At 50.6% G+C, this 27,471-nt stretch overlaps 1 protein-coding gene across 1 annotated transcript in view; it reads right to left on the bottom strand.

Moving 5' to 3' along the window:
- Positions 1-10,826: 10,826 nt before the first annotated feature.
- The window catches only part of TCF20 (transcription factor 20), a gene marked incomplete at both ends in the record, with an annotated part of 53,385 nt that continues 36,740 nt past the window's right edge, over positions 10,827-27,471 (bottom strand). The window contains 3 exons of the mRNA XM_080706647.1: positions 10,827-10,910; positions 11,939-11,988; positions 25,009-25,102. Coding sequence (XP_080562773.1) covers positions 10,827-10,910; positions 11,939-11,988; positions 25,009-25,102 — 228 coding nt within the window. The remainder of the gene's footprint in view (positions 10,911-11,938; positions 11,989-25,008; positions 25,103-27,471) is intronic.

The following is a 27,471-nucleotide window of genomic DNA, read 5'->3' as shown; positions in this document are numbered from 1 at the left end:
TGGGACCACACGTGTTAGATGACAAAACGCACCGTGCACTGGCGGCCCTCCGCTGCTGCCGCATGAGACACTTCCAAGTCCGGCAGCAAGCAGGTGGATTAGGACCTGGACCCGAGAGCTGTGTATATGCCGAGAATTCTAGAGATCAGTTAGGAAGCTTTTGCCCCCGGCCGGCAGACTCAGGAAGGGTAGGGAAGTGAACATTTTGCAGGCCTTTACCCTTCTCCCCGCCAGGCAGAGCTGCATCACTGGAAGGACACTCCAAGTTCCAGCTCTTCCCAAAGCGGTCTGTTCAAACTTCTCACAGGCGAGGCTGGCTGTCTTCAGAGCTGTCGCTCCACGGGAAGCCACCGGGGGGCGCAAGAGATTATGGGCTGTGCAATACTCCAGCCCCAGATGGCAGCTCCTGGGCAGCAGGGCCACTCGTGGGGAGTTAGCAGTGGTGGGGGTGGGGCGGGGTAGTTTCGGGCTTGCAAGCTGAAAAAGTTCTGGAGATCAGCTGCATGTACACTGACGTCACCCAACATCACGGAACTACGTACACTTGAAAATTAGAGGACGAGCCAGGTGTGGTGGTGCACCCCTGTAATCCAGCACTTGGCAGGCCGAGGCAGGATTGTAGGTTGCGGCCAGCCTCAGCAACTTAGTGAGACCCTGCTTCAAAATAAAAGAAAAATTTAGACTGGGTGTTTATCTGGAGGTAGAATATCCCTGGGGCCAATCCTGTCTGTCTGTCTGTCACACACACACACACACACACACACACACACACACACACACACACAGTTCTTTCAGGCATAGAAAAACTACCCTGATGAGACTATAATGAAGGATATGTCATTACAAATTGTCCAAACTCATAAAATGTACAGTATAAAGTTTACCTAATGTAAACTGTGAACTTGATGGTGATTTTAAGGTGTCACATAGATTCATCAGTTATAAATGTCCCACTCTGATGGGGATGGGGAGGCCAATCGTGGGGAGGTTTCGTATGTGGGGACTCTCTTCCTTTCAACATTGCCGTGAACCTGAAACTGCCTTAAAGAAAAAATCTATTAAGCCAGGCACGGTGGTGCACACCTGTAATCCTAGTACTTGGGAGGCTGAGACAGGAGGATCACAGGTTCGAGGACAGCCCCAGCTACTACTTAGTGAGGCCCTCTGCAACTCAGTGAGACTATGTTTCAAAATAAAGGAAGAAAAATAGGGCTGGGTGTGTAGCTCAGAGGTAGAATGCCCCTGGGTTCCATCCCCAGTACAGAAGGGAGGGGGGAGGTAAAAAGGGCTGGCTGGGGGTGTAGCTTGGAGGCTGAATACCTCTGGGTTCAATCCTTGGTACCACACACACACAAAAAAAAACCCAACCCCCCCCCAAAAAAAAAAAAAACCCCAAAACAAGTCTTGGACTCAAACACTGACTTTGAAGCAGTGGAGGTATGGGAGAATCCAGACAGATGAGAGTGAGGAGGGCCACGCCCCAGCTCAATGGCTCAATGAAATTGGCTAAAGACCTAGAACCCTCACAAGGGAGCCCCGCTCTCGGGCTGCCAGCAGGTTAGAAGGGGACAACAGACCAACAGACCAAACGGCAAAGCGAAAAACACTTCCTGGCAGAGAAATATTTTCATTTACACATTTTTCAAGTTTTTTTTTTTTTCTTTGTCTGTGGTACTGGGAATGGAACCGTCTCCGCCTCCCCAATGCTGGGATTACAAGTGTGTGCCACCACGCCCGGCCATTTTTCAAGTTTTGTAGTTTAGCCCTTGATGTTTGAAAGCTGTCAATTTCATTTAACTGTGTTGGCGCCCAGTCAACACCAGAAGAGAAAGCCAACCAGCTCCGAGGCCTCTATTTCCAGGCAGGTCCTGTCCAGCTGCCTGAGTAGGGTCCAGGGCTGGCCCAGCGCACCCGCCCACACCCTGATCCTGGCGGGGCCAAGTGAGACATGGAGCACGCTGCTCGATGTAGCCACCAAAACGAGTCCATCTGCCACTCTGTGGCCCCAGAACGATGAGCAGAAAGAACTCATTTATAATTACCCACTTCTATTTTACATTCCTTCAAATATTTCTGTTCTCTAAAAAAGCCCATTAACATTGAATCTTTTTTTACAGTCTTTAATGATTGAAAACACATCCTCACACCCACTGAAGTGCACCTGACTGTCCCCACAGGTGGCACCCAGCCCTGGAGGAGGCCTCCTCTGGGGGGAACCAAGGCTACCTTTTGGGGGCTGGAATGGGAAAAAGAAGAGACGCATTCATGTTAAAGTAAATGAAAATGGAAACAAGGTTAAAATGAAGTTTATTATTTTTTTGATTTTTTGATTTTTTTTGTTTTTTGTTTTTTTAAATAAAACTGTTTGTGAAACAGCTATTTTATCCCCATGGCAGAGTGACCCCTGAAAGATGCACTAACCCCTTCTTAAGGCCTTAACAAGATTTTTTTTTGTACTTTTTCTTCTGGTTTTTTTTTTTAAAACTCAGATATTTAAAAATTATACAATTTACAAAACAAAACAAACAACATAAAGAATCACAGAGCATGGGGCTGCCTTTCGGACAAGCCCCCTTTTCCATTATAAAAATGAAAGCAAAAAAAAAAAAAAAGAAAAGAAAAGAAAAGAAAACAAGGTCCGGTGGTGCCCCTGGTCACGTCCCACCACCTGCCTGGCTCGTGCGACACGCCCTCCCAGCCACGCCCTGGCAGCAGAGGCGGGGCCTCCTCCTCTTCCCTGGGTTCCGGTGGTCAGGGCTCAGCTGTCTGGAATGTGCCGAGGACAGAGGTCACCGAGATGGCCATCCCTTGACTCTGCCTCCGTGCCCACATGCTGGGCATCGAGGATCTCACCAGCCGCCATGACCCAGGAACAGCCATGACCTTGGGGATCTGCCAATTTCACCCCCAAAAAGATAAAAATTTAAAAATAAATAAATAGTGTTTCTGGAAAGGAAAAAATTTAATTTTGCGTTTAAATGTCATTTCCCCCCACGCTTGGAAATGTGGACCATCCCACTTCCCACCCCAAAACCCGACGCCAAAGGACGGCTTGGGCGTGGCTTGTCTGCTCTTTCAGTCCTGGATCTAGTGTTTTGGAATTGGCCTGACAGGCTAAGATCAACGCCACACCCTGTCCTTTATGAGATGAGTTTGTTCAGTTCAATTTTACTGTCATTGGAACAAATTTGGAGTTAACTAGATAATTTTAAAATAGAATCAAAAGGGATAGCGCACCTTTCACTTAAACAAAGTCTTTCCAGACTAAAAATAGATTTATATATATATATTTTTATCCCTCCCCTTATTCCCCCTTTTCCCCTCAGCCCCCCTCCCCCCCACATAGTCACTATGGAGATCGTGTCCATGGAAACAGCCATTCGACATCTTGGGTCTCTTTGCTGTGGTGTCACCGTTTGCATGTGATGTGAGAGCTTAGGGAGGAAGTGCTGGCGGGCGGGCGGGCTGCGCGGTAGGGTGGTGTCCGTTCCATCACAAGTGTCCACCACCTTCTCATCTCCACAGTCTAACCTGGAAAACAAGCAACAGCCCCTGAGAGCTAGGCACCTGACGCGGGCCCAGCCAGCAGCCCTGCTCCGTGGCGGCGCTGCGCTGGGCCTCGTAGACGCGCTGCCAACTCGCGACACGTCCAAACCAATGCTGGCTGTCGTGTGGCTGTGGACCTGGACCACGGGGGAAGGCAGCCGTGCAGTGGGGTGGACTGAGGGCCTCTCAGGGCATGTCCACCTCCCAGTGCATGAAAGGAACCAGAAAGAAGGGTCCCGAGACTTCCAGGCCGGCGCTGCTTGCACAGGGTGTGGCGAGAGGGGCTTGCAGCTGGGCCAGACCTCACAGAGGTGCGGAGAGGCCCAGCTCCTCCAGACCACTTCACAGCTGCCTCTGGTTGGTTCAGCCAGTTTTTCTTTTTTCCCTGATTCTGGGGATTGAACCCTGGGGCATTTTACCTCCGATCTACATCCCCAACTTTTTAAACTTTTTGTTTTGAAACAGGGTCTCTCTAGGTTGCTGCAAGTCTCGGCTGGCCTCAAACCTGCAGTCCCCTGTCTCAGTCTTCCAAGTATAGGGATTACAGGCATGTGCCACCATGCCTGGCGCCTATGGCCAGTTTTTAACACACGCAGAGAATACTTCCCAGGGCCTCTGATGGGGAGGGCAGCTTTCAGCCTGTTTTCTGGGGCTTGTCCTGAGCTGGAGCTTGTGTACTCCTGAGAACCTGAGTCCTCTTGCAAAACCAGTTCAGAAAGGAGGTGCTCATGATCTACGGAGGGCAGATGGTCCCACGGTGGCCTTTACGGATGCCTCATGGGCCATCCCAGGAGTGAAGGTCTCACAGAGACACCGAGGTTCTCAAGGGATTAGTAAAACAAAAACAAAAACAAAAAACAACAAACTAGAGCCTGCGGCGAGGCCTCCCCGACCCCTGCTTCCCACCTGTCCTGTCCCACACTCGCAGCACCAGAGCCCCGGGGCTCCCTTGCTCCTTCCTCATGCTGTCTGGTGCCTTCCACCAGTGACTAACCTCAGCAAGAGCCTGGTGGTCTCCCTGCCTCCATAAAGCTTATTAACATACAAAAGCGTTGAGAAGCCGATTCGTGTGCAGGAGCTAAGAATATACCATTCACAAGCACACGCGCTCACCTGCCTATCTTGCTAAAAGGAGGCTCATACCTGCTCAACAGAAAACATCAACAAGCAGGAAGATACTGTGCAGAGACAGCAACACAACGCTCGGGTTAAAACCACCCCAGGAAGCTGGCTGCCAGGTCCCTGAACGTGGGCCAGTGGCTGCCATCCTGCCATCCATGTACACAGCAGGGCGCAGCTGCCCTCACAGCTGAAGGGGGCTCTGAGCCCAGGGTCCGCAGCCCCCAGCCTCCCATGGCCACCACCAGCCCATTCACCACTGCGTCCTGGCTTTCGTGAGGCCAGGATACAGGAAAGGCAGAGAAACAGCACTGGAGGGTAGTCTTGGCACCTTCTCTGATGCCATGCCCAGAAAGCAAAAGCCCTGTGGCTGACAGGCACGGCAAGGGCTAAGCTAGCGGGCACTCAGCCAACTGTGCTGGGGTGCAGGATGCCTGTGTGGACTGGCCTCAGGCGCCCACACACCCTCTGAGGGCTCTGCTGGCTTGGTCTGCACCCAGTCCTGCTTACCACTCGGAACAGAGGCCCCACACCAGCCCCCGACGGCAGGATGAGGAGGCCCGCCAGCACCCTCAGCCTGTGCAGTGAGCAGGTTCTGTGGGCTGTGGCCCTGGGCGCCACAGGGCTCACAGTGTCTGCACCTCCAGCCGGGGACACCCTTTGTGCTGATTAGACCACCCCAACACAAACTCTCTTGAATGTACAGTGAGACCCCATTTCTCCAGATTCACTTTTTTTTTGTGGTGGTACTGGGGTTCCTGGAAGCCCTTCTACCTCCGGGCTACACTCCCAGACCTGTTTTTTTTTATATAGTTTTATTTGGAAACAGGGTCTCTTAAGCCAGCGTGGCTGGCTTCGAACCTGCACGATCCTCCTGTCTCTGCTTCCCAAGCACAGGGATTACAAGCGTGCGCCACCACGCCCGGCCTCAGATTCACTTCTTAATGGCTCTTCTATCAGGTTGGGTGGGTGGCACACACCTGTTATAACAGATACTGGGAGGTTAAGGAAGGATTGCAAGTTCAAGGCCAGCCTGGGAAATTTAGTGAGAGCCTGTCTCAAAATAAAATTTAAAAAGGGCTGAAGATGAGCCGGGCGTGGTGGACACACTTGTAATCCTAGTACTTGGGAGGCTAAGACAGGACTGCAGATTCGTGGCCAGGTCCAGCAACTTAGGCCCTCTGCAATTTAGTGAGACCCTGTTTCAAAATAAAGAGTTAAAACAGGGTTGGGGGTGTAACTCACAGGTACAATTCCCCTGGGTTTAGTCTCCTGTATAACACACACACACACACACACACACACACACACACACACACACACACACACGGGCTGGGGAATGTAGCTCAGTGGACTTTGTCTAGCACATGCTATCACGTGCCAAGTTTAGCCCCTACTACTGTAAAACAAAATAAAAATCAAGCCAGGCGTGGTGGCGCACACTAGTAACCCCAGCATTCGTGAGGCTGAGACAGGAGGATCGTGGTTCGCAGACAGCCTCAGCTACTTAGTGAGGCCCTCCACAACTTAGTGAAATCCTGTTTGAAAATAAAGAATAAAAAATAGGGCAGGGGTGTAGCTTGGAGGTCAAATGCCCCTGGGTGCCATCTCCAGACCCACTAAAAGAAAATAAAAAAGTTTAAAAAAATTAAAAAATTAAAAAAAAAATAAAAAACCCAAACAATCCCTTCAGCAAGGAGAGCAGGAGGGAAAGACAATTCTGTCATCTCTTCCTATGTGCCACGCACTGAGCTACATGCTGTGAAGATGTTATTTCTTGGTAAGACGTTGAGCCCATCTTCAAGGTAATGGAGCTGAAGCCCAGGGAAGTTCGCAGTGGCCCAGACCATGTGTTCCAGGTGGGCTCTCCCGACTAGCCCCAGGGACTCTTGTCCACTGCACGGCCCAGGCAACTAGAGAGCCTCCCGGGCTGAGCGGGTCTCGCAGAGGATGTCAAAGGTATTTCAAGTCAGGTATGGTGGTGGTGCCTGCCTGTAATCCCAGGAATTGGGAGGCTGAGACGGGAGGACTACAGGTTGGTGGCCAGCCTCAGCAATTCAGCAAGGATCTCAACAACTTGGTGAAACCTTGTTTCAAAATAAAAACTAAAGTCAGGCGTGGTGGCACACGCTTGTAATCCCAGTACTTGGAAGGCTGAGACAGGAGGACCACAGGTTGGTGGCCAGCCTCAGCAACTTAGTGGTATCCTGTTAAAAAAAAAATAGGACTGGAGGTGTAGCTTGGAGGTAGAATGCCCCTGGGTCCAATCCCCAGCACCACAATAAACAAGTAAATAAATAAAAAAAGGGCAAAGGGCTAGGGATATATCTCAGAGATCGAATGCCCTTAGATTCAATCCCTAGTAAAATTAAATAAGTAAACAAAAAGGCATTTCAATGCTCAGCTGCCAGGGTGCAGGGTGTCCCCATGCTGTGTCCAGCCTCTCATTCTGTGGCTGGAACCTGGGACAGCCCATGAATTCCTCCATGCCAGACTCCAGCCTGCTGCTCCCACCTGTGGCAGGCATCTGTCAGCACTATCCTGCCCAGATTCTGTCTCCACAGCTCTGGAACAGGCATGTGACTCCTACCTAGAGAGGGAGGGGGGCAAGAGAAACCAATTCTGAATGGCGCTGATGTAGGGCAGAGACAGCCAGGGCCAGAGCCTTTCCTCTGCTGTGCTGGTCCCCCCGGCAGATCACCCAGGGCCTCTGTGTCCGGCTGTGAGCTGGCCATGCTGCTGCAGAGGAGCCCTGGCCCTCAGAGCCTCTGGTCAAACAGCATATGGAGGGAAAACATGGTGATGCTTGGAATGCCCCAAAGGGGGAGAGAGAAGGGCAAAGCAGAGAGAGTTGGAAAGGGAGGGATCGCCGAGGAAGTGCGTCTGTCGCACGAAGACAGGCAGACAAGGAGCTTCCATAGCACGGAGCACACACACGCAGAGGCCGGTGGAAAGCCACTGGCCCAGGCATCTGCAAGCCTGCGCATGCCGCCCGCCGCCTTCGGAGGCAAATGAGACGAGAAGCCCTGAAGAGGGGATTGGCTGGATCTCTGAAGACACTGGGGGTGAGGAGCAGTGTCTGGCAGACTGCCCGCTGCTGTGAGGCAGGGCTTCAAGCAGAACACGTGGCTAATGCAGGAGTGGCACAAGGCTGGTCTGGTGTCAGTGGGGGAAGAGAACAGACTCGGGCCCTCCTCTGGAGGCGCAATCCAGGACTTCCCCGGGCAAGGCGGGGGTGACGGGAACTCCACAGGGTCACACATCATCTGTGGACGGGCTATGAGGCCATGCCGTCCTCAGCCGGGCTGTGCAGGGCCTTTGGGCAGGCGCACCCTCTTGCACCCAGGCAAGGCCTCAGTGTGGAGGCTCCTGCTCCTCAGCCACTAGCTCATGGGGCCTGGCAGGAAAGCCGAGGGTCCCCTTGTTTACGTGACAAGAAGGAGAGCCAGGTGGAGGGGCCTGCCCTGCTCACTCGCTACAGTGAAGCCACAGAGATGAAAACTGTCTTGGCAAGGACACGGTGGGCACACAGCCACCATGCTGCCTCTGGCTGTGCAAGGCCTTTCTCCTCGGCCATTCCACGTACCCCAGTGCTGAGGGATGGGGGTGTTGGGGGCGAAATCCAGCCTCCAGCTCTGGGCCTCTTCTGGTAGACAGGGCGGCTGCGGCTCGACTGCTCCCGCTGCAGCTTTAAGGAGCTCACAGCCGGCACGGCAGCCAGACGCCCAGCACTTGCTGAGGCCTAACCAAATCCTCACATGGTGGCGTGGTTTTTTTCTTTTGGAGAAACTAAAGCAGAGAGATATTAAGTGGATGGACCCCAGTCACACAGGACTTTCCATACCACTGTGTGATAAAGAGGGGTGCAGGGAGCACACAGACATCAGTCCCACCCGTCTGTCTGGGTCCCCATAATGGTGGTCAGACTCCTGGATGGGCACTCCTTGAGAGCAGGGGCTTATTCTGACCCTGATCACCAGGGCTTCCACACACAGTTCTGTGGCCCACTGTAGGCCTGGGGACAGTGACTGCCCTCATTACGACTGTGGAACTGAGAAACTAGGAAATCCACCCCGTGGGATCACTGAAGAGAGCATTACTGGCGGACAAGACTGGACACACTGTTGACCCTTTCTTGCAAGAGGCGACGGCTCCAGTATCAAGACTCGAGACGGTCGTACGTGATGGGTCAGGCCACTCCAGCCTGGGAAGACGGAGGGTGATGCCGACCCAGGGCTTCAGACTTAGGCCCTGCCAACGGGGAGGGACCAAGAACGGGTAGAGGCAACGGCCCACATCCCCCAGAGTCTGCCTACCAGGGCCCAGGCTGGAATTTAGGATAAAACCAAACAGCACTAAAGGACAATGGGCTCTTTCCTTACCCAGGCCTTGCAGGACACATTTCAGGAGCAAGACTTGAAGACCCCTACAGAACTTGACCCTGCTGGGATGAGGCCCAGTATCAGCTCAGCTCAGGAGTCTGCAGAAAGGCCAGCCAAGCCCCAACAGTCCTAGGAACCTACACCCCAGCTTTCCCTGAGGGCGGATGGAGGGCGGGCTGCAGAGCGTGGCAGCGGCTCTGGAGGTGCAGCAGCCAGCAGGGTCTTTGTGAAGGTCCACAGAGATGCCCGCTCCCTTGGCTCCTGCGGCTCGAGAACACCGAGATGGCTTCCATGCCCCCCTCTCCTGCCCACCGCTCCCCAGAAGACGCGAGAGAAGCATTATGGCCAAACACCCGGCACCCCGAGGCCACGGCAGAGCCAGTGCGCCTTCGAAACACCTCCCCAGGGGAAGAAGACCACCACGTTCTGGGAGGAACCTGACGATGCCCTCAAATTACCAGAGCACTTCACAGAAAGGCAGAAAGCTCCTGGCTGAGCAGTGCATGGCGGAGCAGGCCTGTAATCTCAGTCCTTAGGAGGCTGAGACAGGAGCGTCACAGGTTCATAGACAGACTCAGTCAGTAGTGAGACTCTCATCAACCTAGTGAGGCCCTGACTTAAAAAAAAAAAAAGTCCCGGATGTAACCTGGGGAGGTCACATTCTAGAGAACCGCAGGGTCTAGTGTGGCGTGGGGGTCAGGCGCTTAGAGTCCCCATTTACAGAGACGTGGCCCTCGGACAGAAGCTCTGAGCCAGCTCATCCCCAGCCACAAGTCACGCTCGCTTCTCTTCTCTACGTGCTACTTTTCCTCGGCCCTCAGCGGCTGAGCGGGGCAGGGAGGGTGAGGCTTCCCAAGCCCTACCTTCTCTAATCCTGTCCTCACAGCACGCGCCGAGCACCGCGGACGGGCAGCAGTGCAGCTGGCCACTCCAGGTTTTTAAGAGTAATTGGACATTCAAGTCTACTAAATCTCTGAAAGGATTTTCCTTCCTTTATACTTCTGCAAAAAGGAATTCTTCATGGTTTGGAGGGAAAAGGAAATTATAAGTAAAAAAAATTGGAGACGGTTGTGCTTTTCAAAGGGAAACACACTATAAGCTTTACAGAAATGTGGTCAGTCAAAAAGAAGAGACCCGCCAGGCGTGGTGGCGCACACTTGTAATCCCAGCATTCAGGAGGCTGTGACCGGAGGATCGTGGTTCGCGGACAGCCTCAGCTACTTAGTGAGGCCCTCTTTCAAAATAAGGAATAAAAAATAGGGCAGGGGGTATAGCTCGGAGGTTGAATGCCCCTGGGTTCCATCCCCAGACCCGAAGAAGAAGAAAAAGAAGGAGGAGGAGAAGAAGGAAGAGGAGGAGCAGGAGAAGGAAAAGAAGAAGGAGGAGGAGAAGGAGAAGAAGAAGAAGGAGGAGAAGGAGAAGAAGAAGAAGGAGGAGAAGGAGAGGAGGAGACCTTTGGCTGGAGTCTACGCTGAGGCGGAGGGAGCAGCCGGCGGCTGGCAGGAGCTCCCACTCGCCAGCTCCACCCCACGGCTTCAGAAAGCCACTCTGAACCCCAACAGGCTCTACAGTTTTGAAGCCCCAGCCACCTTCCCACAGACATCCTGGGGCGACATGAAAAGCCATTTTCTCCACCTGGCATTGGTATCCATGCGACTAAATTCTGGTGCTGCAGCCTGGGCCGGCCGAGGGCAGAGCCAGGCATGGCAGTGGGAGCCCAGCCGGCCCCAACTCACCTGTGCTTGCTGTCCTCTCCACTCCCACGCGCACCTTCCCCCCTCACCCCCGCTCCGACTGCTCTGTGCTGAGGCTGCCTTTTGCGGTCTTGTTCTGCAAGGGGGGGAGAGGGCACGGGAGGGGGGGCTGGTGCCGGCAGAGCCAAAGGAGACGGGACGACAGGAGAGCGTGTGGGAGTCGGGGAGGGTAGAGGTGAGGACAGGAACGGCACACGGAAAAGGAAAGAAAAAGCAGAGTCAGTACTGAAGGACACACAGGAGACACCAGAAAAGGGCTTTCTGAGGCAAATGTGACCATAAATAAAAAGAGAATACTGTCAGATCCTACGATCCACCTCTGAAAAAAAATGTTTAAAGTAAATCATAAGCATTTTTCAGGAATGTTTTGAGGACAGACCTCTCCAGGCAACCTCTTTCTAGTATTTTCTCGCCGCACTTGGAGACTGAAGACTGAGCAGCCAGTGACCACCAGGTGTCAGTGTGACCTCAGCCACACAGGGCAGCCACCGCAGGAACATCAGGCGGCCGTGGGTTCCAGCCAATCCTTTCCCCGGCGCCTTCTGCATCCCCTCTCCACACGCATCCGTGGTGTCCCAGAAACAGGCCAACCACCTCCTCATCACCTACGCTTCCTAAGGGAGGCGAACACCAGGTCAGCTCTTAAGCCGACTGTGAGGTGTGGCAGCGGCAGCTCACCGACCCCTGTCGGGCCACTTCTGCAGCACCGCAGCCTGAAAGAGACTGCACGTTTCCCCAAAGCCCTGGACTCAACTCTACCTCTGTAGTCTGGGAAAATACCTTCGCTTCAGTGTCAGGCCTCACACCAACCGCAACACACACCAACCGTGACCTGGGGTTCTAGTGAACTCAAGTGGAAGTCAGCGGTTGCATTAAGTTTGCTCTTCTGATTTCCCTAATCAACAGACAACCCCACTTAAAAATAAAAACCAAGAACAACAACAAAAAACACCTCTCCTAGCTGCGGGCCCCAGGTGCTGGGTCTCCCTTAAGCATGGTGCCTGTCCACCTCCCAGGGCCTAGGAGAAGGCCAGCAGCCCAAAAAGCGAACAGGGACAGGCATGCGCCCCTGGGCTCTCAGAGCCACTCCAACCCCAGCCCCACCAGAAACACAGGCTGCCAGGGCCTCTGACCCACCTTGTGCTTGGGGCACCTCACCGAGAAGTTCTCCTCGTGTAGCAAGCAATCTGCAAGACAGAAGAGGACAGTCAGGTGGAACCTGTGTGCTGGCACTGCCAGACCCAAGCCTGCACCACGGCCCGGGCTCAACGGTGTTAGACAAGGAGGAAAGACGACCTCACAGTATGGCTTCTTTTTTTGGGGATGGAACTCAGGGCTATTCTACCTCTGGGCTCCATCCCCAGCCCTTTGTTTTAATTCTTATTTTGAAACAGGGTCTCATTGAGTTGCAAAGGACCTCACTAAATAGCTGAGGCTGGCTGTGAACCCTGATCTTCCTGTCTTAGCCTCCCAAACGCTGAGATTACAAGTGTGCGCCACCACACCCAGCTTACACTATGACTTCTAATAGGAAGACATTAATGATACCGCAAATGAACTCTAGTGCCTAAATGCGCTGGAACCACAGTCACTTAAAAATTAACACTTTAGTTGGGGGCATGGTGGTGTAGTTTATGCTTGTAATCCCAGTACTTGGGAGGCTGAGACAGGGGGATCATAGGTTTGCAGCCAGCCTCAGCTACTTAGGGAAGCCCTCTGTAACTCAGTGAAAACCAGTTTCAAAATAAAAAATAAAATAGGAGCTGGGCGTGGTGGTGCACATTTGTAATCTCAGCATCTGGGAGGCTGAGGATCATGGTTTGTGGACAGCCTCAGCTACTTAGTGAAGCCCTTTGCAACTTAGTGAGACCCTGTTTCAAAATAAAAATAAAAAATAGGGCTGGGGCATAGCTCAGAGGCAGAATGTCCCATGCCCCTGGGTTCCATCCCCAGTGCCGGGGGAAAAAAAAAGATTTTTTTTTTGTACTGGGAATGGAACCCCAGGGGCGTTCTACCTTCAAGCGACCCCCCCACCCTTATTTTTCATTCTTTATTTCAAGACAGGGTCTCACTGAGTTGCAGAGGGCTTCACTAGGTAGCTGAGGCTGTCTACAAACCGTGATCCTCCTGTCTCAGCCTCCCAAGTACTGGGATAACAAGCGTGTGCCACCACGCCTGGCTTGCAGCACTGGAGATTGAACCCAGGGCCTTCCTCTGAGCTACATCCCCATCCCTATTCTTTATTCTTCATTTTGAAACAGGGTCTAAGTTGAGGAGGCCTAAGTAGCTGAGGCTGACTGCCAACATGTGATCCTCTTGTCTCAGCCTCCCAAGTACTGGGATTATAACTGTATGCCACTGCACCTGGCTCAAATTAACACTTTAAACTAGCTAATAGTTTGGTAAATATACATGATACAAAACCACTTAACAACCAGAATATACAAATATATAAGTATATTCTTCATTAAAATGTCTTATATGGCTGGGTATGTTGGAGCACCCTTCTATTCCCAGTACTTTGGGAAGCTGAGACAGGAGGACCGCATGTTCTAGGACTGCCTCAGCAAACAGGAGATACTCAACAATCTAATGACCCTGTTTCAAAATAAAAAATAAAATAAGGCTGGAGGTATAGATTGGAGGTAGACTATCCTTGGGTCAATTCCCAGTACCACCAAAAAAGACAGAAGGAAAATTTATCGAAATATAACTGAGCTGGGCGTGGTGGCGCACGCTGTAATCCCAGCATTCGGGAGGCTGAGACAGGAGGATCGCGGTTCACGGACAGCCTCAACTACTTAGTGAGGCCCTCTGCAACTCGGTGAGCCCCTGTTTCAAAATAAAGAATAAAAAATAGGGAAGGGGGTGTCGATTGGTGGTTGAATGTCCCTGGGTTCCATCCCAAGACCAGCAGGGGTGTGTGTGTGTGAGATTATAGGTGATTTTTTTTTCTATATGTCCATGATGGGTCATATTTACTGATCTGAGACAATCTCTTAAATAATGCTATTTACTAATCCTTACTTCTAGGCTAACCCCATGCCACAGGCTCAAGGCAAAGCCTCTTCATAAAAACACTTTAAGTCCAGAGGCACCTTTTCTTCTCTGTACAGAGGGAGGGGATGAGGGAGGGGATAGTGATTGAGACAGAAAGGTAGCCAGGCCCGAGAGCCTGCTGTCTGTCACCTGCAGCCCACAGTCCCTCAAGACACAGGAGATGCCCCCCACAAATCACATTATCTGCACTAAGTACCTCACAGAAAGTGGAATTTCTTTAGGGTACTTTTAGTCCTTGGAGGATTCTCCAGGACCGCAAGGATGCATCTGCCTCCCCGTGAGCAAAGCTGCAGGCACCAGGCAGTTTATGTGGAGCTGAGTGAGCAAGGGCAGCCAGGACCATTCTCTGCACACCACAGCTCTGCAGGCCAGCAGCCAGGTCATCAGTGCAGGACATGGTGGCGGAATGGAAGCAGACAGATCACACATTCTCAGGACGCCCCAAAGCACTGTGGCAGCAGGCAGCCATGGCACTTACCTTTGTTAAGTTTAAAACTTAACTGAACTGAGACACAGATTAGCGGCCTAAACATCCACAGATTTCAAGTGACATAGTAATAAGCAAAGGAACACAAATAAAAACTTCAGGTCTGCAACAGCATCAACAAACTGAAAAGACCCTTTCATAATCTGCCAAACTAGTAGCATCGCTGTTTGCCTCCGCAGCTGTGACTGGAGGGCAGGCTGGCAGCCTTTCCTCGCTCCCAGGGCCCAAGAACTCAGCGAGTCACTGTCACTAGCCTCCAGGCCCCTCCTCTAGCAGGCAACGAGCATGGCAGTAAGTGAAATGTGTTCATTTAAAGCCCACAAGTACACAGCGTGACCGAGGCTCTTGCTGCTCCAATCTGCCGAAGAGTTTACGAGCAGCAGGAGACAGACTGGGGCTCAGGGACGCGAGCCCTCCTCACCTGGGCTCCGCCACACTGTGCTGGTGGTCTCCAGCCTGGGCCAAAGAGAGACGGGTCGTAGAACCCGCCCACCCTCATGCCCCAGGGGTTGCAGGAACAAGGATGGGGGCCACGTTCACGGCAAAGGGGACCATGGAACAGGGGCTAGCTGTGACAGACCAATGGCAAAATCTATGTAATGTTAATAACTGCCTTCTCTGAGAGAGAAAAAGCAGAAAAACCAAACCAAAACAAAATGTCAATGTAAGTACATCTTCAGGGCAACTTGGACCAGCACTGGGTACTTCTGGAACAGAGCCTTCTAGAGAAATCTCCTGAGGACAGTGTCTACCTCTGCTCAGGCAGGAGCACCTGCAGATGGCTGCTCCTGGATGCGTGTCCTCACACATACCCACAGGGGCCAGGACTTGTGATTCCCACCCTGGCACAGCGAGGGAGCGCAGAGCCTGGGACAGCACAGGCGAGCCTCTTCTCCGTTGCCCTGCCCAGGCGCTGAAGTCAGAAGTAGAGGGAGGAAGTGTGCTAAGATCTCTTCTGAGGCCTGAAGAGGCGCCTGGCCCTAGGTGGCCAGCCAGGCAGCCAGTCTTCTGATTGGTTTTCTCTAAGGCCCTGGCACTATCCTACGCTCTCCAGAGGGCCTGGCCAGCACGTCCAAGGTCAAGTCAAAGCAAGCAGCTAGCTGGATCATCATATCAGCCGGGAAAGACTCACAGGCAGCCCCGTCAACAAGGTGCCTCTAGAGACAAAGGTCAGCCCCGGGGAGCCTGTGCTTCCATTTCTCTCTCTGCTTAAACACCGGCCAGACTGCCTAGCTCCAGCATGTCCCATAGGCTTCAGATACTCAACAGTATGTATCCGTATGGACCTCAGGCTGAGGATGGAGATCTCAAGAATGAGGTGAGAGGTCAAGAAGAGGGGTCTAATGTCCTCTGCACCTGCTGGGCAGCAGCGCTGTCTCTGCTCGGCCGCAATCTAGCTCTGCATGGCTCTCACCCTCACAGCTCAGCACAGCACAGGGCTGGGGCAGGGCCTTGCTGAGGGGCGGGCTTGGAGGGGAATGGTGGGCCGCAGACTCCTGGGAGGGCCAAGACTCCCAGCGTTCCATAATGACCCATCCAGGCTCTGACCCCACCACTGCCAGATCAAAGTCTGCCGCAGAAAGAGCAGCTGCAAAGGTGGCTGCAGAGTGGAATTCCCAGCTGTGTCTCTTTATGAGAGTAAAAGAAAAATCCCCTCTAGGCAAGATTCTTTATGCACAGTGGAATTATTAATGAGCTACCACAACCCTTTTTTCCTCTGTCTTAATTGTTGTGGCTCATTGCATTAAACACATTAAAAAAAAAACAAAACCCAAACAAAGCTGAGCACTCATGTTCTCATGACTGCGTCCTCTACCTGGAGCCAGATCCCGTGCCTGATACAGTGAGTGGCTCAGAGCTAGCGAGGAGGTGCAGAGTGCAGAACCAGCGTCAGGCGAGGGAAGCTGCAGGAGCCACGGATCATCCTAAGACAAGGACTGTTTCCATGGAGACATCCCAGCAATAAAAGTTTTCCCCGAGACATCGACAGCTCTTTAAAGGTTTAGGTGGCTGACAGCAAGGCAAAGATGAAAATGTTTCACTGCTTCTTATTCTGCCAAGAGATTAGGGCCTCTTAAACCCAGGGACTTATCTTGTTTATGATTAGAAAGTCAATCAATGAACACCTTTACGGGATATAAGATACATCTCAGTACAGAACTCCTGACTTGAGAAGACCATGGAATAAACACAGACACCCCTGCCCACAGAGCAGTGCAGTCCTGAGCCATGAGAAAGCCCAGCTTGCATCTTGTGAAGCTGCTGCTTTGGGCAGAGGGCCGTGCACCCCAGCCCGGAGCCTCCTGCTAGCGACGCTTTGGTGACATGTGCAGGCTGGAGCACAGGAGGTGGCAGGCACTGTTCCCTTGTCCCCTTGGCTTATGGGAGGCCCTGCTCTTGGCTGGAGGCGGTGTGGACAAGCTTTCCCTAGGACAGAGAATGTCCCCACCACTCTTCAGCCCTCTCCTAAGAATCCCAACCACACTGCTCAGGCCTCATCGAGGCGGCTCCAAGGTGGGCTGTCTAGTCATGAGCCACACGTGGCCCTTAAATATAATAAGAAATGTTCATCGACTTGGTTCCATTCCCAACATTTGAGGAGTGCTCACTGGTCACATCTGGCTGCGGCTACCACAGGAGAGCAGACCCCGAGTGTGTCATCATCATGGAACGTCCATGAGCAACAAGCTCCACGCCACGCACACGGGTGTGTCAGGGAAGGACACGGTTAGCTGCCTGGCTGCTCAGCCGAGTGTTTCTCAACAGAACCGTAGTGTGGGAGATTCCTGCTTGCCCAGCCACTGACTGGGAGAGAGAACTCTTGCAGGATTCCCCCTCTAAAAGAGACAATCACCCCAAATTTAACACTTAGAATCTGCATTTAAAACCAGGAAGCTTTGAGTGGAAAAAGAAAACAAAGCTTTCTGATGTAACGGGGCGATGCAATGAAATCAATGTGAGGCAGCTGGCTGGCGCCTGGAGCTCTCGGCAGCTGCACCAAAGGATGCGGCCACGGCCGCCGTGAGCCACAGCTCAGCCTGAACCTGGCCGACCGTGAGCCACAGCTCAGCCTGAACCTGAAACCTTTGGGGCAAGAAAGAGAAAGGGAGGGAGGGTCTAACCCCAAACTCCCTGGATGGACATTCCAGGCAGAGGTGGCGGGGCCAGCTGCTGCTGCTTCTTTCTGGCATTTGGTTGGAACCCAGAGGCATTCTGCCTCTGAGCCCCAGCCCTTTTTATTTTGAAAGAGGGTCTTGCTAGTTGCTGAGGCAGGTCTTGAGCCTGCGGTCCTCCTCTCTCAGCCTCTCGAGTACTGGGATTACAGGTGCGTGCACCAACCTGGCCTTCTCTACTTCTTGCCTACCTCTTCTCACCCTGGTCCGATAGCACCCTGGCGACCGTGCCGCCTCAGCACAAGCACACACGTGCACACACAACACTCACGAGAATCTAACTCTGGCACGATCATTACCCTCTGTACCTTCTTGTTCTTTTCAGCTGCTCCTCCTACAGAAACTCAGAAAGACGAAAGGAGGAAAGGAAGGCAGAGAGGAGGATGTCAGGAGGGGTCTGCCTGCGCAACAGTGAAGGGAGCTGCCAAGGCTGTGCGAGGCACAGAAGGAAGGGTGGGCAGGGCCGACTCTGAGGCCCTCTGCGAGCCCTAAGGCCCCTATTCCACCTGTCTTTTGCCTGAGCCTGTTCCCTGCGTTTGATCAGCCACACCCTGTCCCTCTTCCCTGCCAAACCTCACCTCCTAGCCAGAGCAGCAGCCAGAGGAAAAGGAAAGCCGCTCTTCCCTCCTCAGAGAAGAGGGCACCCTACTTACTGCTCAGGGCATTCCTGTCTCTCTCCATTTTTCTTCCCCTCCATCCAGACTGCAGCCATTATGAGAGCTGGCTGGCTGAAGGTTTTAAGTACATCTGACCTCCAAAAGTAACAATAAAAGCATCCACTGAAGAGACTAAAGTCCAGAGGAAGAAGGGTGTTTCCCAGGTTGCTGAAGCGGAGTCATACTGCACAATACCCCTCTCCTCCCCACCTCAACAGATGACACGCAGCACCCCAGGGCACTGCGCTTACAGTAAGAGCACACTGTGGTTGCCACTGCTGGTTCCTGGCACAGCTCCTAACATGCTTGTGCTTTCCTGAAACAGGTATTAGGAGAGTCTTTCCCCCCCCAATATTTGGTCGTGACCTGGGTTCCTCACACATAGCCCCCAATCTTGGATTGGGTGATAGAACTGTGTTTTGTGTGCTGGTCACCAAAAGGACCAATCCATGGTCAGGAGCTTGAAACTTTCAGCTCTCCCCTTTATCCTCTAGAAAGGTAATCAGTCATGCTACCTGAGGACACCTCCACTGCTGCCAGAGGAGGTGCCTGGAGGGCGGGTGGGCTGCACCTCTCCTCCGGGTTGTTCATCAGCACTCGTTATAATAAGGAGCTTCACATAGTGTTTCCTAGAGTTCTGAGTACGGGGTGGGGTCTTAGGACCTGTGATTTCAGCTGGCCAATTCAGAAGCATAGGCTTGAGGCAGCGTCTAGGGGGCAGCCTTGTGGGGCTAAACCTCTTCCTGTGGAGTCTACACTAACTCGGTAGTGCCAGAGCTGAAATAAACTGTAGGGTGCTCAGCTGGCGCCCACTGGAGGGTTCCTAGGTATGCAGAGAAAAGGAGCACGGAGCAGGTGGTGGACAGCAAGAGATCAGTCCTACGCCACACACGACCCTCCTGCTCGGAGCACTCTACAACCCTAGAACCCCCCCGGCTCTATCAAGAGCACCGAGGGCCAGGGGCAGCGATGCAGGCCTGCAATCCCAGTACTGGAAGGCTGAGACAGGAGAATCGCAGGTTCTGTGCCATCCTCTGCAATCTAGGAAGACTGTTTCAAAATAAAAAATAAATAGAGCCGAGGGTGCAGTTCAGAGGTTGAGTGCCCCTGTGCTCAGTCCCTAGGACACTGCCCACAACACATGAACACCATGAACTAACATCACATCTCTTATATTAGAAACAACAGAAGGATGTCAGGTCTTGCTTCTATCCAAAATTTTACTGAGTGCCGGGCGTGGTGGCGCACGCTTGTAATCCCCGTGCTTGGGAGGCAGAGACAGGAGGATCGCGCAGGTTCGAAGCCAGCCGCGCTGGCTTAAGAGACCCTGTTTAAAAAAAAAAAAAAAAAATTGGTCTGGGAGTATAGCCCAGAGGTAGAAGGGCTTCCAGGAACCCCAGTACCACAAAATTTTACTGACAGTTCTAACGAGGTAATTAGGCAAGAAAAAGAAAAGGTATCAGATCAGGAAAGAAAAAGTAGCACGATCTCTATAGTAGGTGTCATGATTTTGTATACAGAAATTCATTACAAAGAACAAATCAAGTTGGGTAAAGTTGCAGGATATAAAATCAGTATTTTAAAAATCCACTTTATTTCTATATACTCTCAATGAACAATGCAATAACAAATAAAATAATTCCATTTACAATAGTGTTAAAATACTTGGGAATTTTGGGGTATGTGTGGGGGGTACTGGGGATTGGACTCAGGAGCATGCTACCTCTGAGGTACACTCCTAGCCCTATTTTACTTCATTTATTTATTTATTTATTTATTTATTTATTTATTTATTTATTTGTACTGGGGATGGAACCCAGGGGCTTTCTACATCTGGGCTAACCCCCAGACCTATTTTATATTTTACTTGAAAACAGGGTCTCACTAATTTGCTGAGAGCCTCACTAAGTAGCTGAGGCTGGTTTTGAACCTGTGCAAACCTCCTGTCTCAGCCTCCTAGTACTGGGATTACAAGTGTGTGCAACCATCCTAGCTTACTTTTTATTTTGAAACAGTTCTCACTAGGGTTGAAAGTCTTATTAAGTTGCTGAGGCTGTCCTTGAACCTGTGACCCTCCTGTCTCAGTTTCCCCTGGGATTTCAAGCATGGGCCACCACCAAGCCCTGCTGGAAATAAGATTGACAAAAGAAATGTAAAATACTCTGAAAACTACTAAACCAGGGTATGTGTGTGTGTGTGTGTGTGTGGGGGGTGTCTGGGGATGGAGCCCAGGGGCATTCTACCTCCAAACCTCTAAGCTACACCCCCTGGCCTATTTTTAATTTTTTATTTTGAAACACAGTCTCACTAAGTTGTGGACGGCCTCACTAAGTAGCTGAGGCTGTCCACGAATCGTGATCCTCCAGTCTCAGCCTCCTAAATGCTGGGATTACAAGTATGCGCCACCACGCCAGACTTTATTTCTTATTCTTTATTTTGAAACAGGGTCTCACTGAGTTGCAAAGGGCCTCACTAAGTAGCTGAGGCTGTCTGTGAACCAGGATCCCCCGGTCTCAGCCTCCCAAATGCTGGTATTACAGTGAGCCACCATACCTGGCTTAAACAAGGTTTAAAGAAATTATAGACCTCAGTTGAAATTCCTTTTTTTTTTTTTTTGGTGGTACTGGGGTTCCTGGAAGCCCTTCTATATGCAGGCTACACTCCCAGACCTATTTATTTTATTTTATTTTTGGAAAGAGGGTCTCTTAAACAAGCTCGGCCTAAGAGACCTGCGGGATCCTCCTGTCTCCGCCTCCCAAGCGCGGGGATTACAAGCGTGCGCCACCACGCCCGGCGACCTCAGTTGAAATTCTAATCCCTTAATAATGGATTGAAAGAATACTGTTAATTTTTTTTTTTTTTTTTTTTACAGTACTGGGAATATAACCCAGGGGCATTCTATCTCTGGGCTACACTCCCAGCCCCATTTTTTAGTTTTATTTATTTATTTATTTATTTTGGTGGTACTGGGGTTCCTGGAAGCCCTTCTACCTCCGGGCTACACTCCCAGACCTATTTTTACATTTTTATTTGGAAACAGGGTCTCCTAAGCCAGCGCGCGCGGCTGGCTTCAAACCTGTGCGATCCTCCTGTCTCTGCCTCCCAAGCACGGGGATTACAAGCGTGCGCCACCGCTCCTGGCCCCGTTTTATTTTTTTAATTTAAAAAAAAATTTTTTTTTTGCAGTACTAGGGATGAAACTCAGGGGCATCCTACCTCTGAGCTACAATCCCAGCCCTATTTTTTTTTATTCTTTATTTTGAAACAGGGTCTCACTGAGTTGCAAAGAGCCTCACTCACTAAGTAGTAGCTGAGGCTGTCCACGAACCATGATTCTCCAGTCTCAGGCTTGCAAATGCTGTGATTATAAGAGTATGCCACCACGCCCGGCAAGTCTTTTAATTTTTTGAGTTGGGAAGGGCCTCGCTATGTAGCTGAGGTTGTCCACGAACCGCAATCCTCTGGTCTCTGCCTCCTGAATGCTGGGATTATAAGCGTGCCACCTCCCTTGGCCTGTTAAGATAATATTTGCTGATTCATCTACAGGTTCACTATAACCACTCTCCCTAACCAAAAAAATTTTTATGCCGGGTGCGGTGGCACACACCTGTAATCCCAGTACTTGGGAAGTTGTGGCAGAGGGCCACAGGTTTGAACTCAGCCTCAGTAACAGAGTGACCAACCTACCAAGACCCTGTTTCCAAACAAGAAACAACAACAACAACAACAAAAATACTGGGCTGAGCGTATAGCTCAAAAGCAGAATGCCTCCGGGTTCAATCCCCAGTAACCCGTTTCCCATGGGAAATAAAGTTTTTTGGGGGTGTGTGTGGTATTGAGAGATTGAGTTGAGAGCTCTCTATCTCAGGGCTACACCCTCAGCCCTTTTTTTTGTTTGTAAACAGGGTCTTGCTAGGTTGTTGAAAACTTTATTACATGGCTGAGGCTGTCCCTGAACCTGTAATCCTCCTGTCTCAGCTTCCCAAGTACAGGGATTACAGGTGTGTGCCACCACAACTGGCTAATCACTGTTGAAATTTCAGCAGCTTTTTTAAACAACAGAAATGAGTAAGCTGATCCTAAAATTCATATGGCATGGCAATCTTCAGGAACAAAACACATTTCCCGATTTCAAAAGCTATTACAAAGCTTTTATTAATGAAGATGGTTGGGTACTGAGGAGAGCCCAGGAATGAGTTCACACCCACAGTCAGCTGGTTCTCAACCACTGTCCCAAGACCATTCAATGGGAAAAGAACAGTCATTTCTACAAATGGTGCTAGGACAACTGGATGTCACCTGATGAAGAATGAATTCGTGATCCTTCATGCAAGACACAAAAATTAACTTAAAATGGATCAAAGACTTAAATGTAAGAGCTAAACCTAAAGAACTCAGAAAACACAGGCATAAATCTTTGTAATTTTGAATTAGATAGGCAACAGTTTTTTGTTATGACACCAAAGCATAAATAACAAAAGAAAAAACATATATGAGACTTTACTGAAATTCAAGTTTTTGGCCAGGTGTGGTGGAGGATGTACAGGTTCAAAGCCAGCCACGCTGGCTTAAGAGACCCTGTTTCCAAATAAAATATAAAATAGGTCTGGGAGTGTAGCCCAGAGGTAGAAGGGTTCCATCCCCAGTACCACAAAAAAAACAAAACCAAAACCAAAAACAACAACAAAAACCAACCAACCAACCAAACAAACAAACAAAAAACAGGGCTGGTTGAGCTCAGAGGTAGAATGCTCTTGGGTTCTATCCTAAGTACCACAAACCCGCCCCCATTTTTTTTGTGTTTTGGAGAACACTATCTACCATTAAAAAAAAAAAAAAAAAAAAAAAAAAAAGAAAAGAAAACTACCTGGGTATAGTGTTACACATTTGAAATCCAGTACTTTGGAAGCTGAGACAAGAGGATCACAGGTTCAAAGCCAGCCATAGCAACTTAGCAAGGTCTTGTTCCAAATAAAAAATAAAATAGGTCTAGGGGTGTAGCCTAGAGGTAGAAGGCCCCAGGGTTCTGTTCCCAGAAACACAACACACACACACACACACACACACACACACACACACACACCAACAACTCAAAGGATGGGAGAAAATATTTGCAAATCATAAGCACTGTTAGAACTTGAATCCAGAAATGCAAAGAAGTCTTAAAACTCAACAATTAAAAGACAACCATATTTAACTATGAGCAGACACTTCTCCAAAGGAGGTGTGCTAATGGAAAGGTGTTCAGCATCATTAGCTATCAGGGAAATACAAACCAAACCACAGCGAGATACCATTTCATATCCACTGGGATGGCTGCAATAACTGTAGTGGTAGTAACAGTAACAACACAAAAAGTGTCAGCAAGAATGCTGAGGAATTAGAATTCTAGCTGGGTGTGTGGTGTATGTTTGTAATTCCAGTACTTGGGAGGCTGAGACAGGAGAATCAAAGGTTCGAGGATAGCCTCGGCAAGTAGTGAGACTCTTATTAACTTAGCGAGACCCTGTTTTAAAATAAAAATAATAACTGGGCTGGGGGTATAGCAGGGAGAAAAAATACTTGTGGGTTCAATCTCTAGTACCACACACACAAAAAAAAAATTAGAATATTAATACACTGCTAGTAGGAATGTAAAACGGCACAGCTGCTTCGGAAAACTGCCCAGCAGCTCCTCAAGAGGCTAAACCTGGAGTTACTGTGTGACCCAGCACTCCCCTCCTCGGCATACACTCAAGAGAACTGAAAACAGGCCCACACAAAGACCATACACGAATGTTCAATGGAAGTATTAGTCATAAAATTAAAAAAGAAAACAACTCAAATGTTCATCAGTTGGTGAACAAATAAATAAAACATAGGATATCCTTTATACTTGGGAGGCTGAGATAGGAGGATCACGGGTACAAGGCCAGCCTCAGCAACTTGTGAGGCCCTTTGCAAGTGAGACCCTGTTACAAAATAAAAAATAAAAAATAGGGCTGGGGGTGTAGCTTAGGGGTAGACTGCTCCTAGGTTCATCCCCAGAACCACAGACACGAAAGCGGAAAGCTAGACATGGTGGGCACACTTGCAATCCCAGCATTCGGGAGGCTGAGACAGGAGGACTGAAGTTCGTGGACAGCCTCAGCTACTTAGTGCGGCCCTCCACAACTCAGCGAGACCCTGTTTCAAAACAAGAATAAAAAATAGGTCTGGGGGGTGGTGGCTCAGAGGTAGAACGCCCCTGGATTCCCGACCATCCCTAGTACTGCAAAACACAAAGAAAACCAACAATAACAAAAACCCTGTTTTAGTGGTGGTGAGAATGGGGAGGGAAGGTGAATAACTGCTCATGGGTAGTTTGTTTTTCTTACAAGATGACAGAATGTTTTAAAATCTGCGAGGGTGAGGGCTGCACAATATACTAAATGTGAGTATACAAAAGCCACCAAACTGTACACTTACATCGGCAAATCACGTTTGAATTAGATGAATAAAACGGTTATTAAATAAGTTACCCTATTTCACTCCTTCCTATTATCTCCTTTGTATTCTTTCAGAATTTACAAACGGAAGATCAGGAGAGACAAAGCAGGCATGATGGTGCATGTGCAATCCTCGTACTTGGGAGACTGAGACAAGAGAACCACAGGTTTGAAGACAGCCTCATAAATGTCATGAGACTCCCAGAAACCTGGCAAGACCCTGTTTCAAAACAAAACACACAAAAAATAGGGCTGTGGGTACCGCTCGGAGGTAGAATGCCAGAACAACACCACCACGAAGAGGGGCCGGCCGGCTCGCAGGCCTGGCCTTCGAGGCGCCCTGACAGGGTGAGGGCCGGCTTACCTGCGTCGACGGCGCACGGGTAATGGTATCGGAAGGAGCAGCCTTTGTTGTAGCAGCCCAGGGTGGCGCCGGCCTCCTGGCAGTGGGAGCATTTCTGGAAGGCAAAAGCAAGCGAGGCACGTCAGCACCCAGATCCGCCCTCTCCTGCCGGCCTCGGGAGGCCCTGGGTCAGACCGCAGCCCGTGTCTGTGCTGGAGGCGCCGCTGGTGCAGGAGGGCTGGCTGATCTCTAGCTGCTCCTCACTGACCACACCATGGGAAGGAACTTGGCAACAATGGTTTTTTTTTTTTTTTTTTTTTTTTTTTGGGTAGGAGGATGGAATCCAGGGGCATTCTACCTCTGAGCTATACCCCCAGCCCTATCTCCCTCCCTCCCTCCCTCCCTCCCTTCCTTCTTTCTGATGGAGGGTGTAACCCAGGGACTTTCTACCCAGGGGCATTCTACCTCCAAACTACACCCCCAGCTCTATTTTCCTCCCTCCCTCCTTCCCTCTCTTTCTTTCATACTGAGGTGTAACCCAGGGACTTTCTACCTCTGAGCTATACTCCCAGACCTATTTTTTCATTCCTTCCTTCCTTTCTCCCTCCCTCCCTCTCTGTTCTTTCTTTCATACTGAGGTGGAACCCAGGGCCTTTCTACCTCTGAGCTATACTCCCAGACCTATTTTATATTTTATTTGGAAACAGTTGCTGAGAGCCTAAGTAGCTGAAGCTGGCTTCGAACCCGTGTGATCTTCCTTTCTCAGCCTCCCAAGCACTGGGATTACAAGCGTGCGACACCACACCTGGCCCCACCCCTATTTTTTACTCTTTGAAACAGGGTCTCACTAAGCAGCTGAGTCTGTCCATGAACCGTGACTCTCCTGTCTTAGCCTCCCAAATGTTGGGATTACAAGTGTGCACCACCATGCCAGGTTTTGGCAACACATTTAAGACCAGGCCTCACAGGTAATTAAAAAAAAAAAAAAAAAAAAAAAAAAAAAAGACCAGCACACTGAGGCGAGGCGAGCGACGCTGTGCGGTTGATGCAGTAGAGGCAGGCACCCGGCCCTGCCTCTGGCGTCCCGGGGGCCACCCACTTGCATTCTCTGTGGGTCTCTCGTAACTGTGAGCTGCCGCAGGTCCTGCCCACTTCCTGCTACTGTGGAAATCTGAGGTAGGAGAGGGTTAAGGTAGTAGAGATATATATTAAGCTTTCAGAATTAAAAGCAGAATTTAGTTTCTAGTTCTTATATTTATAAGACTTTATTTTTATTTTTGATCTACTTACCCCAAATGCCCAATACAAATATACTTCTCTTTTCAGAATATGGGCTCCTGTCTGCAAATGATATTTTTATATATGAATACTATTTTAAACACACTAGGAAACCGGCCATAGATTTCAGGCTAAGACATTATTCTGTAATTGCAAGGTTCCTCCTTATATGGTCAGGTTTTCTTAAAGTGGGGCACAGCCCTGTCATCCTGTGATGCGGGCTGAGTGCTCATCCCGTCAGCATAGGAGATGTGTGTCCAATCAGTAACATGTTTGTAAAATTCAACCACACAAGACGTACTGAGGAAGGATACAGACTCTTCAGTGCTGCGGCACACCCAGGAAGGCTAACCAGAATATACAGACACTTGCTCCTGGCTCTCTATTAAAAAAGTGTCCCCTAAGCAGTCACGTTTGAGCCGGCTCAAGCCTAAACATGTGGTTAGCCAGCTACACTAGCTGGCAACAGAAGAGTGCAGGTGCTCACTGCGCGTCAGGACGGCTGCCGGGATGGCACGATTAACACTTGCCTGGTAATTTGCTTCTAACACCTCTACTCCACAGATGAGATGGCTGAGGCACCAGAGGGCAAGTACCTTATTCCAGGTAAGAGCAGAGAGCATCTTCCAGGGACAAATGGGGCAGAAGAGGGCTGTAAGACAAGCCCCTCAAGATCTCTGCCTTCCATTCAGAAGATGAGGACCCTTTCAGGTACCCAGATCCAGTAGGTGCTTATCTGTTCCCTCGTGCCCCTGCCAAGAAAGCAGGCCACATCACGTGGAACAAGCCAAGGAGAGTGGACGGCACGTTCAATAGTGCTGTCCACCACTTCTCTCTGTGCCAGAGCACCTTCAAGAAACAAGGGCTCATCAGCAACGCAGGGAATGAAGCGTGGCTGCCACATGTGACTGGCTGGCGGCGAATCCTGATGCCTCGCACCGAGGGTATCTGCACGCACAACCCTGGGGCACCTCAGAGGCAGCGATTTAGGAATGGGTGTGCCATGAACTTCTGCGGGTCCCGTGAAGGCTCTGCCCCCTTATGAAGGGACAGGAGGGAGGACAGGCCACCTCTTGCTCAGCTTCTGATGCAGGAGAGCAGGACTGTCACACGGGGAAAGGCAGAGCGCTGGCAGGGCGGAGCACTCTGGACCCACAGGACACTGCTGAACACCAACAGCCACCTCCAAACCACCACCTCCAGGTT

This window comes from Muscardinus avellanarius (assembly GCF_963383645.1).
Source record: "Muscardinus avellanarius genome assembly, chromosome: 11".
Lineage (NCBI taxonomy): Eukaryota > Metazoa > Chordata > Mammalia > Rodentia > Gliridae > Muscardinus > Muscardinus avellanarius.
The sequence above is the reverse complement of the archived record's forward strand: the minus strand, read 5'-3'. Positions and strand labels throughout refer to the sequence as shown.